The sequence below is a fragment of the Pholis gunnellus genome (assembly GCF_910591455.1).
Source record: "Pholis gunnellus genome assembly, chromosome: 11".
Lineage (NCBI taxonomy): Eukaryota > Metazoa > Chordata > Actinopteri > Perciformes > Pholidae > Pholis > Pholis gunnellus.
This window is the reverse complement of record NC_136538.1, coordinates 20,753,191-20,770,662: the sequence shown is the minus strand read 5'-3', so window position 1 is coordinate 20,770,662 and position 17,472 is coordinate 20,753,191. Positions and strand designations below refer to the sequence as shown.

The 17,472-nt window shown below is 41.6% G+C and overlaps 1 protein-coding gene across 1 annotated transcript in view; it reads right to left on the bottom strand.

The window, feature by feature from the left end:
• Nucleotides 1-17,472, bottom strand: part of atrnl1a (attractin-like 1a) — a gene marked incomplete at both ends in the record, with an annotated part of 208,612 nt that overhangs the window by 177,068 nt on the left and 14,072 nt on the right. The window contains 3 exons of the mRNA XM_079168380.1: nt 1,525-1,653; nt 2,610-2,723; nt 4,330-4,413. Coding sequence (XP_079024506.1) covers nt 1,525-1,653; nt 2,610-2,723; nt 4,330-4,413 — 327 coding nt within the window. The remainder of the gene's footprint in view (nt 1-1,524; nt 1,654-2,609; nt 2,724-4,329; nt 4,414-17,472) is intronic.

Below are 17,472 nucleotides of genomic sequence, written 5' to 3'. Positions count from 1 at the left end.
GCACTGGTTCTGCCTCATACTAATGAGTTTCTTTTTTAGCAAAAGTCATATGAAAGGATGCACGGACAAACTATCATTAACTTAACAGGATAAAACTATTGCAAACCTTCAGACAGCCGGTACAACGGACCTTTTTAACAGCAGACATTTTGATTCATTTCAGCAGGAGCAGGTGAAACAAATTTCATTAGCGATGACTCGGTTCCATTAAGTGTCCCAGTTATTCATTCTCGGGTCGGAGGTTCCCCAGTTCAATATCCTCTTAATTGGACTCATTAAGGAGACCTATCAAAGAGTTTTATGTTTCCAGCATTGCTTTTTTTCCTCAGGTCAAGTGTTAAATGTATGTAATGAAATTAGCCACCTACAGCTTATTTAATTCATTTACTTAATTTAGCTCACAGGATCATAGCAGATCCACTACTTCTAGTATGACCTGAATATATACTTTTATCTTCAGGATGAAGGCTAAAAGAGGCACCGCATCCAGCTGCTTAACAAGCGTCAAACACATGGTATGAACTCTGCACTTCTACTTGCAACTGATGTCCTTTATCGATTTTCCAAATTATTGTTTATTTATGATGCTCTTAAGATGCTCATGTTTTATGTTGTATTTTTTGCCGTCATATATGGTTGTTGATGATCTCTTGATATTCTGTTATGCTCTTTGTGCAAAGCAGATTCACAATATCCTTCATCCATTCATTTATAGCCTGCTGAGGAACTTGAAACCTAAGCGTCTATCCCCCTCTGATCTGAACTGTGAAGATAGCCCTTACTGATCTCTTACAACAAGGACCCTGGGAACATACGAATGACCCCCATGCAAGTGAGCCAGCACTCACAACAAGCTACCAACCGTCATTAACGTTATTAATTACACCTGTGCTTTTCCTGCAATGAGCTGCCAAAATGTCAGCTGTGAAAAAGGGTCAATTAGCTAGCTGTAGCTGTAGAAGTGACTAGCTAACGTTGCAAATGAACTAGCTAAGTGACAACCTCATATTAGCTAGTGTTCAGTTGATGCTAATGTGACGTTTCACAGGACGGCAGCTGACTACGGGGTATTTTTAGTACTAAATGTCCTAAACATAAATGGGCAGTGAAAACAAAATGAAGAAAAACTGGAACCTATTCAATATACTATTTATGCACTATGTACAGAAAGTTTGTGTCCCCTCCAAAGCAAGCTAACAATTTGCTATGGTATTACCAAACAGCTACCTACTTACGCATCCAGACATGTAGCTACAGTGTCATTCATTTGATGAATAGTTATATGTTCAATAATGTACACTCTTTTTGTGGTCTCCACCAATTCCTGGGTAAATAAATATGGCTCTTTATTTTAGATGCTAGTTGATCTACTTTCATCACCAGTTAGCTAGTTGCTAACTTTGCGTGCTGATTGGTGCTGGGCATATATAGTGTACAATGGGGTTGTCAGACATTTAAATATCAGACTCAGAAGGGTGAGAGAGATGATTAAAAGAGTGAAAGACGTTTGACGTCTGGACGTACGAGTAGGCGATGCTGAAGCCGGTCAGGTTGTAGGCAGCGTCGCTGAAGAAGTGAAGCAGAGCGTAGCCGGACGTCGTCACTACCTCCGGGACCGTCTCATTGCCCCTCGTCTCTGGTACTACTAGACCACTGAGAAAGAGACAGAAAGATAATGAGACAAAGAAAGATAGACAGTAACCCTAACCCCCCCAAAAAAGAAGTAATAATGTTAAAAGCATTTTGAAATGCTGCTTTATTTTATGCACTCTGATCTAAAGGCAAAAAAAAAAAGATTCCATTTGAGCAATTGCAGGCCCTACTAAAACTATGACAGTGATTAGCCTTAAAGTGAAACACCATTGCAGTGCAGAGCCATATTTTGCTTTTATCTGTTTGATGAGGTTTTACAGTTGGGGGTTTCTTATTTGCTCTGCTTGTCTCTTTTAATAAATGCAATGCACCGCGAATGCACACTCGTCCAAAATGAATCCGACTCAAAGCCTCCTCCCTGCGGCGACCATATAGCCTTCTTTCCCCAACATAAGTATGTACCCATCTATAATAAACAATGGAAGCTTATTTATTGTTGGTAATTATGCTCCGCAAGTCTAGGCTTTGTACATTCAAATGCCAGATAATCTTTCCTTGGTTGGAATAGGCCAAATTAGCTCCTTCATATCCTGGAAGCAACTGAACTCTCAACAGGAGATAAGCCTCAATTGAGCAGAGTAGGAAGCGGGAGGTTGTTAAATTATTGTGGCATTGCTGTTTTTTAATGAATTCTTGTCGAATGAAAGAGCGCCACCCACATGCTTGTAGATTGTCCTTTGGGGGGGAGAAAATTGAATATATGCAATAAAGCTCCAGAAACAAGTGGTTTTCAGGGCTGATGTGAGTAATTGCAATATTTTCTTTCTATTATTGCTGCATTGTGGTACTATGGTAATTATGAGGCCCTTTGTTTGCCTATATGTGGAGTCATTTGACTGCATAAGGGAAAAATTGTCGGAGCTATTGAAGCTGTGCCAAAGGCTACCTGAGCCATTTCCATATCCCCCCCCCTCCCCTCTCACAGCTTTCTCCTATTCAGAATGGAGGGCTCTCACCTGAAGACAGCAATCAAAGGGCCGTAAATGGAGTCTCCATCATAGACGTACATGTGGTCCCAGCTGCACTCTGTGGCGAAGTGATTGAAGCGCAGCCTGAGTACTGCATTAGGACTGGGAGGCAGGGAGCGAGAGGAGACAGAACACAGTACAGATGGGTACGATAAAAAATACATTTGATGAATATAGATTACCTATATGCTTCATTTCATGCTCGCCTGTGATCACAAATTGACACACAGTGCCTCAGAAAAAACGTTTTGCAATGATGAAGTCATTGTGGCTTCTTAACACAAGTCTCCGAGACGCTGCAAAAGGTGTTTCCATGTGCACTATTATCCCAATTATGCTATTTTTTTGGTGTATATTCTGGTTTCATAACCTCCAATAAATCGCCATCTTTAAAAAAAGATAATGGATGGTTTCAGAACTCTGAAATAAGCTCTTGTTCCAGTTTTGGGACACCTGTATATGCTAAAAGTGTTTATTGTACCTGCCTCAGTATCCTTAAAACCAGGATACTTATGTCTATGTAAATATAATAAGTGTTCAAACAAGCAATATGCAGATATTTTGCTATTAAATAAAATCTCTTTTGGATCAGATTCTAGGTCAAACAGTGATTTTCTGACCTAATGGTGGCACTAAATGAAAAGCAAAGATGTCAACAAAGTCATCAAAAATCATCCTCTGGGGACCATGAATATCGACACGAAACGCAGAGGCAATGTGGCAAAGTGATTTTGCATAAACAGACAATCTATTTGATCCAAAATTTGTCATCGTAACCAGTATCAAACGTCCCTTTAATTTGTGTCTATATATAGGCGTAGCCAATAGTTTGATCAAAGGCCTATGAAGCTCTGTGAGACTAAAGCTGTGAAAACCGTCCCGAAGCAACTCTCGAGTGCAAACTGGGCTAAACAAGCAAACTGGGAGTAAATAGGAGAGACAAATTAGTACAAGTGGATCCAGTTGCACAAGAACAAAGACACGGTTGTTCTAGCCAAAGAGTGCATTGACTTATCAGTGAGATATAGTAGATGGAAGGGAGTGAAGTGTGTTATTATTGATAAGTGAAATAGAGACAAAAGAACATGCAGGTATGGTACAATGCATTTTTGAAAGCAATAGATGTAATTTAAGTGGAGCTTTTGACCCGCTGGTGGTGCAAAAAGTGAGAGATTACATTCATCCTCAGTGGGCCGTAGATATCTGGAGTTCGTGGCACTCAATCCATATTTCCAATTTGAGTTTTAGGATTTTCGGCTATATGCATGAAATGGACTTGATTTAGCTAAAAGTATCGTCTTTTCAAATATTTTACAGAGCCTGAACCTTCCTGCAATATTTTCCATAGAGATAATGAACATCTGCAGCCAAATCTGACATCCCGGAGTATAAAGAGATTATTAAAGACATAACGCTAAACGCAATGTATTCTTTCCAGATGTTTTGTTACAGGTGTCATTCAGTCAGTGATAACATGTACACAGCATTGCATAGCTCTCTCTGTGTGCATGCATCTCTGAGCAGTAAATGGGCACAAAGCAATAGACCACAATACATACAAAGACAAACTGCTTCTATTTATACAGTAAAAAAAAAAAGAAGCTCTCTTTATCGGAAGCCCTTCAGCCAGATACATATCACAAATATATCACAGTTTTTAATCAAGATAAATGATGACAGAGGAGGGAAAAAACACAGTGATACTTACTATCCTTCTATTAGCCAAGTGCATTTGGTCTTATACTTATAGTTTACTGGTCCATCTGTGAGGATGCCTGACAGGTCTGTTAACCTACAGGTGGGGGGGGAGAAAAGACAGAGGTTTAGTCTGATACTCAGTGATAATAATAATAAAACGTCACAACAAGAAATCTGCATCAAACTGAGCAATTGCAGTTTTGTGACCCGCTTCTTCCCTTGAAATACAGCCACAATTTAAACAGCTCCTTCTCAAAATGTTATCTTGTGACCCCCCCCCCCCCCCGAAAACAAAGAGATCCATTCTTCAGGGAAGCCCTGGAGCAGCTTGTAAGACGTAATGCTTGGTATGCTGCTACTGGATCAAGTATGAAGCATTCTAACTGTGGGGCAATGAAACACTGTTCCTCCTGTGTTCCCAAAAAATCATCGGGAAAAACCCTCCAACATGAATATCATCTAAATCATTTCAAATTAGGCAATTATATATTGAATAGTCATAGAAAATAAAATTGGTTTACCACATGATAAAACATTGGAAAACTGACATCTTTTTTTGAAAAACAACTTTGAATGAATTAAATCACAGCTGCTGCGACAGTACAAAGGTGCATCGGCTCAATCGAACACGGCGTTCATATTGAGCCGTTTCAATGATTTTCTGCTCCCTTTCTGGCATATTCAATATTTCTCATGTAGTTATATCAAATACTGATTGCGAGATGTCCTTTTAAAGATGATAGATGATGCTAATTGGACGTCTAATTATGCATCTGCATAGAGGATCAACAGAGTGAATTCTGGGTCAATCAGTATTTCTCTTTCTCCCGTCTTTTAATCAATAATAATAAAATAAATCGGATTTGTGGTTTTAGGGAAAGAGATAGTAAAAGCACTATTTCTTACCAAACAAAGCCAGGCTAGCTGCAGCTAGCATTTATGCTAAGCTAAGTCAACTTTTTCCCGACTCTCAACCCACAAACATATAACAACTCTGCAAGACAATAAAAGAGAAGCATTTCCCAAAATTCCGAGCGACTTTAAAATCATAGTTAACATGTTTATTATGTTGCACCACCTGAAATTCACCTGCTCATCTCATTCAAATCCTCCTATAAGAAGCTGTACCACAGCACCATGCCCTGCTATACAGAGATCTAACGTTACACCTGCCACATCATCTGCATCCTGCACTCCAGCTAAGTAGATTTTCTTGCCCTTGCTGCTGCGTAACATAAGACTCACCAGCTTGGCCAAATGGAGAACCATCTCATTCGTGCATCACAGACACGCAGCATACAGTACAGCCGTCCCTACATTATTCAACCTTAAGCTAAAGTAGGTTCTTTTCTCTTTTAGTTCGATAAAAATAGAGCTCACGTGTGGCCTCCCCTTTAGTCTTTCCTTACGCCTCATGCTGAAACCAACTCCGTACTGCAGATATAAATCAATCAATATATATATATATTAGTATTATGCATACTGTAAATGTTCTCAGCCAGCGGGGATTACAAGTATGTCAGTCTGAGCCTCGAATGAAGCAAACACTGGTGGCAGAATAACAATTTCCCTCTGAGTGGATAAAACATGACGTCGCACTCATGTCAAGGTAATACAGTGCATGTCACTGTTGCCATGGCGACCCCAACATGACATATTCATATGGCAATTGTAATAATCGCATTGTTGGCTCGAGTGTATACGTGCGTGTGGGTTGAACACCGGTCACACCTGTCAGTCAAAGTAATCCCATTCTGTTGCTGCATAGAGGGAAAAGGTGAAAATGGAAAGAGACACACACACACACACACACACTACGTCAGCATCATGGGCGCTGAAGACATCGCAGCATGCCTCTGTGTGTGTGTGTGTGTGTGTGTGTGTGTGTGTGTGTGTGTGTGTGTGTGTGTGTGTGTGTGTGTGTCACTGTGGCCACACTGGCACGCTGCCAGATCAGACAGGCAGCGAGGAGAATAGGGAGTGAAACTAATTCTTATTGTGTCTTCTGGGTAAGAAGGCGTGTAATGAGATTTTTTTTTATTTAAACCCGACAATGCGCTTAACAGAGTTGAAGCAAGCTCACCCCAGTTACAATAAAGCACTTAATAAGATTAAACACAACATATCAATAGATCAAATTTGATAAAAATGATAATATAATGAAGCAAACGGTTTGAGCTTAATCTATTTTTGCTGTGAAAGAAAATGAGCGGAAACTAAAATGTAGTATAGTTCAACTTTGGCCTAAGACGCTTCTGGATACTGAATGGTTATAGTTGCATCCTCTGCCCTCTTGATCCTCGCCGCTGTTGCTGCCCACGTCGGTGAACGTCACAAACAACGGGGGTGCTGGTAGGAACTGCCCGCTGTCCTAAAGTACCTAAACAGCATCGCATTCCTGCGTGAACTCAGTCTTTCTAGGCAACGAGAGATCATCGATGAGAGTGTAACACATTTGACCGGCCCTGTCTGACTCTGGCTCGGATAGTACTATAATTGGATCACTATTTAAGAATGGACCTTTAAGGGAGCAAAGCAGAAACACACACCACCATCATCATCATGATAATCATCATCATCAGTCGGTACGAGATTAAGAGCGCGTCGGAGCCAAGTGTGCTGCCGCTCTGCAATGAGAGAGAACGAGGGGGAGCAAACAGATTGCAGCGCAGCCGGACACAGTCACAGCAAATGCTAGAATCCTGCCAATAAAACACACACACACACACACACACACACAGAGATAACACACTCAAAGACACGTGAGGCTGGAAAGAGGTTAAAAAAAGGAGTGCTAAAGAAAAGGGCAGGCTCAGGCCCTTTTGTTTTGTCTCCTCTTCGGAGCCATCTCTCATCCTCCTCACTTCCTCCTGTTCTCTCCTATCTCTCCCTGATGATCACAGTTTGATCCTCTGGCTCTAATCCCAGATTAGAAGACAGAATATTCCAGTCATGTTGCTGTTGTGCCCGACTCAAATGATGATGTTATTGATGACGACGAAACTATGTATTTTATCTCAATCGTTTCTTGCTGAAGATGATACATGAATACTGAGGGGTGTATGATATATTGTCTTTTGTCCTGTTTAGTTACCGCAGGAGTGTTTTCAATGCTTACATTTCTCCAAATTAAGACCACATTTCACTTCCCATTTGAGATTTAAACATAAAAAGATAATAGAATGCATAGTTCTTAACTAAAACAAAACGAAATGAACAAAGAATTAAGTATCGCATGTGTGCACTTCCTTTGACATTTAATGCCATACACTGTTCACAGGAAAACCAAAGATGGCAAGTTTGAAGAGTAAAAATTCAATATTGCATTCACTGTACATTATTAAATGATTCTCAAATGTTCTCTGGAGAGGTGGCTTCCTATATTCAAGAGGTATAAAATGCTTCATCTCAACAAAAATGCGTCTGGCATTGGTTGGTGCGATGGCTCATTTTTCCAAAAGCCCATTTGTCAGATGGCCCGTTACCCCGAAAACCAACGGACATTTTTCCAAGGACCCATTACACTGAAAATACACACTTTCCCTGCAGCAAACAAAAGCATATTTTGGCTCATTAGTTCACAGAAGGACGGAGGAGGCCTGACCCGCACTACTCTTGCTTCCGATTGGCTTACCTTGATATTCTTACCCGAACCCGAACCAATCTTACTTCTCATGACATATTTTCGGGGTAACGGACTATCGGACAAAAGGGCTTTTGGTCCAATGGGACACTTTTCAGACTATTGGTGTTTTGGAATAATGGGTCTTCAGAACAACGGTAAATATATGAGTCAAAGTGACGGCTAGAAAGCTGCCAATGAGGGTCAGTCATTTGTATAATGTACATTTTACATACAACGAAACAAAAATATGTTTCTGCAATTTACAAATGCTTGAACCAAGCTACCGTAGATTATTGTTAGGATCCATCTATCTGTTTTTTTACTCCCACCTGTCCTCAGGTGGGAATGGAGAGGGATGGAGCCTGTCACATCTCACATGCTGACACAGTGAGAGACAGTCCATTACAGAGCCGACACATACGGACAGATTCACACTCAAATTCATTCAAATTGGCAACTGCAGTATAACATGTCTTTGTCCTGTGGGAGGAGGCTGGAAAGCTGCACAGACATGTGGAGAACATGAAGAAAGGCTCCAGTCAGCTGGATTATTCAGACCCAAACGCTTTGTGCTTTGAGACAAGAGTGCGAATCGTTTCTAAGATTATGTTTTGATTACTTTTTATCCTGTTTGTTGTAATTAAAAACATCCAAAAATACTTATCCAATAAGTGGTTAATAACCAGAGTAATGAGTCAAATACTTCATCTCTTAGCAAACACTCAGGCCAGTCCTTACAATTAAAGTGTCAAGCTTAAGGAATAGGATCGGGACAGAGCCGTGGTGTGGCTCTCCTCACGTATTTCTTGGTTAAGTGAAAAACTGGCCAATGAAAACATGCGAAAGGTAGAACCCATTCATAGTTAATGAGGAGCTGACTGGAGTGGCCTCCGACAGCCCCAACAAACCATCACTTCAAAAACGCCTCTTCCATTAATCCTCCCCAAAAAAAGCCTGACACAGAAGAAGACACGCATACTTTATGTGCACACTTGCAGACATGAGACACACGCACACACACACACACTTGCAGCCAGCTGAGGTTACAAATGATGACCAGAGACAGCAGACAGTCTAGGAGTTCACAGCATGAGACTGAAGTCAAATCTTTTACAGATTCCATCCATTCTATGCACACACACACACACACACACACACACACACACAGACGAAAAGCATGAGAGGGTGATGGCGGCAGAGGAAGCATGAAGGCGGAGACAGATGAGGAAGAAGAGACCGAGAGAGCGGAGAGATAAAACGGAGACAGGGACGAGGGGATGAGGTGTAGAGGAAGAGAGTCCGGCACCCTTTGAAATATTCATCTGCTCCGGGTGAATAATTGATGGCGAACAGAAGACAGATGCATGAGGGATAGACAGACAAATGGATGGAAAGAGAGCACGAGAGAGAGAGAGAGAGCGAGAGAGAGAGAGAGAGACTCATGTCTTCAGGTAATTAAGGTACAAATCTCCCGTTCCGTTTTCTCTGTCACCGCCTTCAGAGGTCGACCATAAACGCTAACCCAACACATATTTTACCGCCCAGCTCTGTCACACACAATAATCATGGAACGCAAACATCTTCTTTGTCATAAACATCAGACACTTGCGAAGACAATAAGTTCTCTCGGGACATGTGTTGGCGATATCTGCATCCGGCTTCTAGATTTCCAGCTATTACACTATTTTATCTTCAGATATTACCGGTGTTGACGTTTCCAAAAACTGCCTTAATAACATTCATAATTAATATTTCTTTGCTTTGCTTTGCAAGCAAGAAGTACAAAGCTGCACACATTAATAAAACATTGTAGAAAAATAGAATTAAAGAATTAAACACTCATATCATTAAATATGAATGCTCACAAATGGATGAGGGACTCCTACAGTAAGATGACCAATGAGCGATTAGTCAGGTGGTACTTTGTTATTCAAAGAAGCCAGAACATCAATTTGTCACATGGTTGAGTCAACGTCATTTTAATTGAATTGGCCGGACACAATGGAGGAATGTTTCAATGAGCACTTTGTTTAGCGGTCCCCCAGAGTCCCTGGATGTCATGCTATTTCACTGATGAACACTTGTGGCAGGGACCAAGAAACCAGCAATAGACTAGCAGGAGGCGGACGAACAGCGCTAGCTTTAGCGAGTACAGTTGTAAACAATGCAAGTTTTAAATATATATTCAAAGAAATCTATATTAAATACATATTTCATGAGGACGGAAATGAGTTCCAACTACAGCTCCCAGGAGGCTTTGCCAAAGGCTGGACTTCTGTTCTACAGTGTCACACTACAGCTACGCAGCTAATGCATCAGCAGATTTGAAACGTAATGCGCTTTAATGGCAACATGAAATCTAATTACGCTGGAATTAGCTTTTAAGGAGTAACAGCAGAGATGTGACCAGACAGTGTGACGTTACGCCCCGACTGTCTCCCTCTCAGACTGAATTACACAACCAAAGTTAAGTAGACTGTCCAGTCAAATGCTTGAACCAAGCAAAAGAAAAAATAAGAAAATTAAGTTAGGAGTTAAACTGACAGGTCGGTGTGTTTTACAGGACGCATGGAGGGAAAAAAAGCCTTGTTGTATTGATTTTCTCTCTCTCCTGCGCTACAACAAGACAGACATTCAGTAACCACTAGACTGCACAACAGCGTGGTGACACATTCATGCATGAGAGAAACACAAAATCGAAAAAACAGCCACAACCACCCATACAAAGGCTTCCAGTGACGGCGTGGAGTCAGCTGAGAGTGACATCACCGCCAGTAACAAGACGTAACTAAATGTTACTGTTTGTAACTAAACAACAACTTCTAACCCAAATCGACTGTGAGGAACTTCCGACTCTTTTTTATTCCCTAAACGCCGTCATCGTACGGTCAGCTTAACCCCTCTCACTACACTTCATCATGAATTGTGTTAATGAGTGTTAAAAGGAGGTAGAGTTGTTCAGAAGTGACATCACTTTGCAACAATGCCCTCCCTCATGTGAAAAGACGCACACGTTTGGAAAAAGAAGAAAAAAAAAGAAATTATAAAAATTCACAGACTTGAAAGTCCTCCAAGAATAATACCGCTCCCTGCCTCTACAGTCTTAGATGACCATATTTAGAAAACACAGCTCAAGGCAATGACTCATTCCAATCAACCGTAAAATTCACAACTATGCACAACACACTGGCCAGTCAAACCCCTCCCCTGCATTCAAATCTAGACACCAAACTCGCCGGCACTGATCGTTTCATCTGACTGCAAAGAGTTTTCATTTCTCTGCGCTTTGTTAACTCCACCAGGAGAACCACGCGATGCCTCCTGCGCGTGCGTGAGAGTGTGCACCCCTTAGTCCGTCCACACGCATGCCAATCAAGTGTCACAGCAGGTCGTGAAAACCGTCACGAAATGCAATCTATTGGTTTTGTGTTAATGGGCAGAAATTGTCACTCGGGACAAAAATAACATCAATTAAGATCCTATTTTCGTGGCTATGCAACGCTCAGACCAAGTGGCGTAGTATTGAATATAAAAGAAGACTCATGGTGGGCAGGAGGGGAGGTGGATGAGTCCAACAAACACAGGACTGGTGTTCAACATCGCGATGTGGTTTTGTTGTTGTGGTTTGTTGCCTGAACCTAACGTTCATTTTGTTGCTTAAACCTAACTTTGGTTATTTTAAGCCCAACCATGATGGGTTTATTTCTGAACTGGTTTTGTTGCCTAAAGCAAACTATCGATTTTTAACGTAATGCCATTCCGAGCAGAACCAATAGATTTGGCATTTCTCACTGCCGTCAGACTGTTACGCATTCTGCTGGATCTTGTCAGCCAGTATTGGCTGCATGTTCAAGGACATCTCGTGGTTGCGGGGACTCTCGCTTTCTTTCAAAACACCTTTTATTTGAATCCATCCGCTGAAGCCCAATTAAAGACGGCATTTTCACCAGTTAGCCTTCACATTCTACATCAAAGAGCAGCTGAACAAGGTGCAAACTGTGTGCAGATCATGAGACTTCAGCTCTTTGTTGTAAATCTATTCAATATATCAAAATAAAACACGTACAAAGTTTACGATGAAAGGTTTGGCCCCGTTCAGCTGAGACACAGGCCTCTCCTGTTTGATTGTGAATTCATAGGTGCTTATTTGAATTCTGAACATGTATTAAGTTTGCTGAAAGTGGAGGAAAGTTACACCCTGCCACAGTGGGATTTGAATTAGAGTTCGTGTTTCTGAGGTAGCGCCAGCTCAGTGAAAAAAGTTCAGAGAAGCCCCACCTGTACCCAGCAGATATTACTAATGCAAACAGACATCCTAGTTCATTTGTGTGAGTTGATATACACGTAACTGATTATGTTAAATAGGCCTGTGATATTGTCTGATATTGAACGCAGACCTCTGAATTGATTTGAAATTGGATTGTGGCAGAATTTGATGATGACATTGTTATATGTTCAGAGAATCGATGAAATATCATATTGAGAAGTAATTAGCACTACATATAAAGTACAATCAGCATGATGGCAATGAGGAACAATTTTAATTTTGACCTGATGATGGCGCGAGAGGAAAAGTCCGGATGATCACAATTCATCCTGAGGGGAACATTTCATACGTCAAACTAAAAAGGTGGTATCGTCACCAAACAGCCATCACAACAACTTACTAACCGTGTACGGATCACGGGACGTCCGCTGCATGGCTCAGCTCTGACCGTCTTTACGGTGAATCTCTGTTCAGCTGAGACACATTCACCGTTAATTTGGGAATTAATAAAAAAAGGTGCTCATTTGAATTCTGTACATGTATTTAGTTCGCTTCAGCACCCTGCCACAGTGGGATGTGAACTAAAGTTCATTTTTATGAGGTAACACCAGTGAAAAACAGTGCAGTGCAGAGCAGCCCTGCCTAACTTAGATTGCATTAGATGTGTCTGCTAACATTTTAAAACCTCTCATACATTTTTCACCGTTCAATCAAATGTCATTTGCTGCCTTCTGGTATCAAACCAGACTGCATCAGCACGACTTACATGCCACAAACAAAGCTGCAAAGCAGACCTTCATGTGGTACAGTCTGACAATAACATTGTGACGGTCACTAAATGGGCCCAGGCTAGCTGCTCTGTGATGCCGACACATCTGAAATATGTTCGAACGAATCACAGTTTTGACCTGATGAAGGAACTCAAAGAATGGAAGAAAATGGTCGTAGAGACATTTGACTCAAAACCAAAAATATCAACCAAATGGTGCTCTAAAGGAAAAGTCAGAGGACGACTATAGTCATTGGGTTGATGCATCCTCTGTGGACAATGAATGTCTGCAAACAATGTAGTGCCAATTGAAACACTAAAATACATTCAAAAGGCATTGAAAGGGAGCAGTAAAATGTCATTCAGGGTTTTGCAGAACATTCCGGCTGGTCACAGAGTTTGAACAGGTGTGTGCAGGTGTGTCACTGTTCTGTGAAAAACGTCACCTTTTCACAAATAAAATAGCCCTGTTTTCATGTTTGTGATAAACTTATTTTCCACATATTCGATCCAATTAAATGTTTAAATCGCTTACTGTAATAATTACAAACTATGATCGACTTGTCTCCTGTGATGTTCTTCCTGCATGGCAGCGGTCGTATTATATGTGTTTGTTACTTTCTGTAACCATTAAGCTGCAGTATTCACTCACGCTCCTGTCTGATGCCATCTTGCTTTGACCTTTCTAAGGCTTATACAACATCCTTAAAAAAATCCATGATTGTCTGCCCAGACAAATGGAGCTATGGAGGTTTGGTTTTTTTGTAATATGCGTTATTATAAATGTCAGAGCGTTTTTCTACTTATGGAAAGAAGATGTATACCCTCTACTGTGAACTGAATTTGTGTGCAAGGTTACATATCATCATATAATGGTCTAAGCATATTACCTCATGCCTGGCACACAATGATTAGGACACCGAGGCAGATTGAATTTCCAATATTTGCTCAAATAATTCACAGTATTTTGTTAGTTTTTACAAATCTCTAGCTCTCATTCCCGGAGGGAACAGATTAAAAATGCTCCCCACAATAACCTCTGAGCTTCATATATATCGACTCTGCCCTGCCACAGCTGCACATTATATCACGTGCACCGGCGCTGGTATTATCTTGCCACGGTGCATTCAGTTTACCATTTCCACAGCATTTAGGTTTGTATTGAGTTCAAACAGTCGCCTGATAAAACGGTAAGTGATATTATCGGTGGCACCTCTTGAACGCGGTGCAAAACTCTCGCAGTGGGTGAAATACGCAGAAGATAGCAGCAGAACTACATGAAGCCGGTGATGGATAACCAGACAACCCAGAGACGACGGCTGCATTGTTCACACCGACGAGCGCGAACACACACACACACACACACACACACACAGACAAGGTGCAAAGGCCAAGAGTTAAGATTGAGAGATCTGTGTGTGGCGTGTGTGTGTGAGCGTCAGGGGATAGCAGAAAGTGGAGATGAATGGCCAACAATTGAATAACCTTGACCTTCTCTGCACATATCCTTTATTAAAAATCAAGAAAAGCCCTTCTACTGGGAATAACGAGAGCAGGGAGTGAGCGTGTGAGTGTTCATGATTGATGTTACTAGGTCTCTATCACCTACGGTATAGTCATGGTCCAATGGCTTTCACACAGGAGCATCATTCATCACCAGCCCCCCCAATATCTATCTATCTATCTCTCTCTCTCTCACACACACCTTCATAGGGATCCTCAAATAAGGTCAAAGCAATGCTAATAGGAACATGGCACGTTTAAATAGAACAGAGTCCTGAAGAGGAGAGGAGAGTAAGTAGAAATAAAGAAAGAGAAGAGGGGAAAAAGTAGAGGAGAAAGAAAGGGGGAGAGGAGAAAGAGGAAATAAAGGAAGAGCGAAGAAGAGAGGAAAAGGAAGAAGGAAAGAGAATAAAAAAGGAGGGAAGAAAAGGTTCCCATTTAACAAAACTGCATTGTCAATTGCACTCCGAGGCAAATGTGTTTTCTCCAGCATTGTGTTTGTTTTTGACGTTTCTGATCATAGAAACTGTGGAAGTCCATGCATGGAGGAGGTCGGGGTGAAAGCCATCCAGGAGACTGCTGTTCGTGTCCCGTGTGAAACCAACAATCTTCATTGACAAGGTTTTCATCCGTCCATAATTTAAATAACGTAGCAATCCTACTTATTTGAAGCCAAACAGAGTAGCTTTGTTGTGTTTTTGTTTTGTTAAAACTTAGAATCTTAACCGCGTGTTTAGAACTGCGACCGTAATCTGGGAGAAGAGATGTTTCCCTCAAAACGTAATGGAGACGCAGACGGTTCCGTTGCATGGGAATGTCATTTTGTAGCAGACAGAGATGAAAGGAGAGGCCAAACGAGAAAAGACAAGGAAGAAAGAAAAGAGGAAAGGAGGAAAGGGAGGAAAGGAAAACAATAGAATAGAAAAGAAGAGAAGAAAAGAGGAATGGAGAAGAATTTAAGGGAAGACATAACACACACACATCCTCCTCCACTATCACACACACACTGCAGGCTGCATATCGATGGGAACATCCATACACATGAGGTGACTTTGCTTCACCTATCTGCCTCTGAGGGATATGAAAGTCATATTCAAATACTCTTCCTCTCATGTCTGAGCAAACAGAGCCCCGTGTTCCTCGGGTTCCTCAGCAGAACCTCATCAGTCCTCAGGCTTCAACCTGAGAACACAGGTCTCCTTAATGACTCTCTACACTCGAAAGGTTAATAGACTTTATGAGTCAGTCTATAAGCCGCTGCCCAGAGGTCCGGTACCTTGAGAAAACCCCAGAAATGTAATAGATAGGGAGGATATTCACGTAGATATAGATTACAATGGCCCTCAGAGATTATATCACAAGTTTTTAATTTAACTATGAGCACAATTCATTATCTTTAGGCGATTTAGGTCACGAGTTTAGCTGCCTAAAGTCGACCATATGCTTGATTTGGGTCAGGTACTCGTCAATAGGGAGCACTGGTGCTTCTCATTTGTGCCCACACAAGTATCTGTGTCTGTACCTCCTCCTGGTCAATGAGAGTCTCTGAATAAGTCCCTGTTGAAATGGACTCAGAAGGCCAAAAGAATTAAAACTCTCCATCAACTGATAAAAGTTCCAATCAGCTGAATGCAGGTGCTGCCGTTTCTTTGAGAAGAAGACATTAGTAATTACGATGGAAGCAAAGGAGGAAGTCGGGTGATGTGCAAATGAACAGTTGAGTCAGATAAGCCAACGCCTCATTTTGGAGGTCAAAATGAAAAGTGGGCGTAACCATAATGTTGCTAATAATCCCTCCATTGCACTGGAAAACAATGAGTGCACACTACTATGGTAAGTATGGCATTCCATGTGTGGTCAGTTGAAACAGCGAGCCTTCGATGCAATCAACTACACTTTGTCTTCCACTTGCTGAGTGACCTTCATTAGAAACCTGAGCCCAGTAATCTAGATCAATGAAGGATTCCCTAATTTGATCGATCTGATACACTGAGTTTCATTTGCAAATGTAAATATTAGATTCTAAATCCAATCCTTAAGAGGTAAGGTTGGCATATCTGCTTCCGATAACGTGACGTTATAGACATTTTCATTCAGGAACTCGGGTCCTTGAGCTATATTTGCTACCATGATGATGGAATGATCTCTGGTTTAGGGACTCCGTCGCAGAGACAGGCCTACGTTGAGGAAATACAGAGCTCTGCTGACAAATGACATGTTTTGCATCATCTGACTCAGGACTTTTAATTGTACTTCTTCTGGTATTACTACTTTTAAGGATCAGAATTCTCTTTCCACCACTGAGTACTGCACATGGAAATGTGCATCAATCCTGCTGACATAAGCCCTATGGAAATAAAATACGTTTGTTTTGATGTGACGAATGACAGGAAGAATTTGTCATCCAGCTGTACAGTATTAATCAGTCAAAGAGCAATCTATTCCCCCGATAGGCGCCGAAAAAATAACCTTTCAAAAAAGTTGTGTTCAGTTCTTTGCAACAGAAACGCATGAATCCTCGGCTGGTCTTTGAACCCGAGTCGATGAAGTCAACACGGGCGTTATTTTTCACTTGGAGTAGAAGCCATTCCGTCTTCTGCGTCCTGACACAGCTCGACAGCACATTTATCACCGCAGACGCGCGTGTGTGCAGAAATAGAGCCTTTATTACAGTCTGACAACGGGCCGCTGTATTATTACAGAGTTTGTACCCGGCCCTGCCAGGCCGCAGGCTGATTATACACTGTGTCCTACAGCCAGCAGAGGAGTGTGTGTGTGTGTGTGTGTGTGTGTGTGTGTGTGTGTGTGTGTGTGTGTGTGTGTGTGTGTGTGTGTGTGTGTGTGTGTGTGTGTGTGTGTGTGTGTGTGTGTGTGTGGGTCTGCCCCTATGGTGAGCCCCATCACATGTGGTCTGCATTAAAATACTATTGTGTGTTACGGGGCTGCAAAGCGTTGCCATGCTGACTGAAATCACTATCCCATGTTGTCG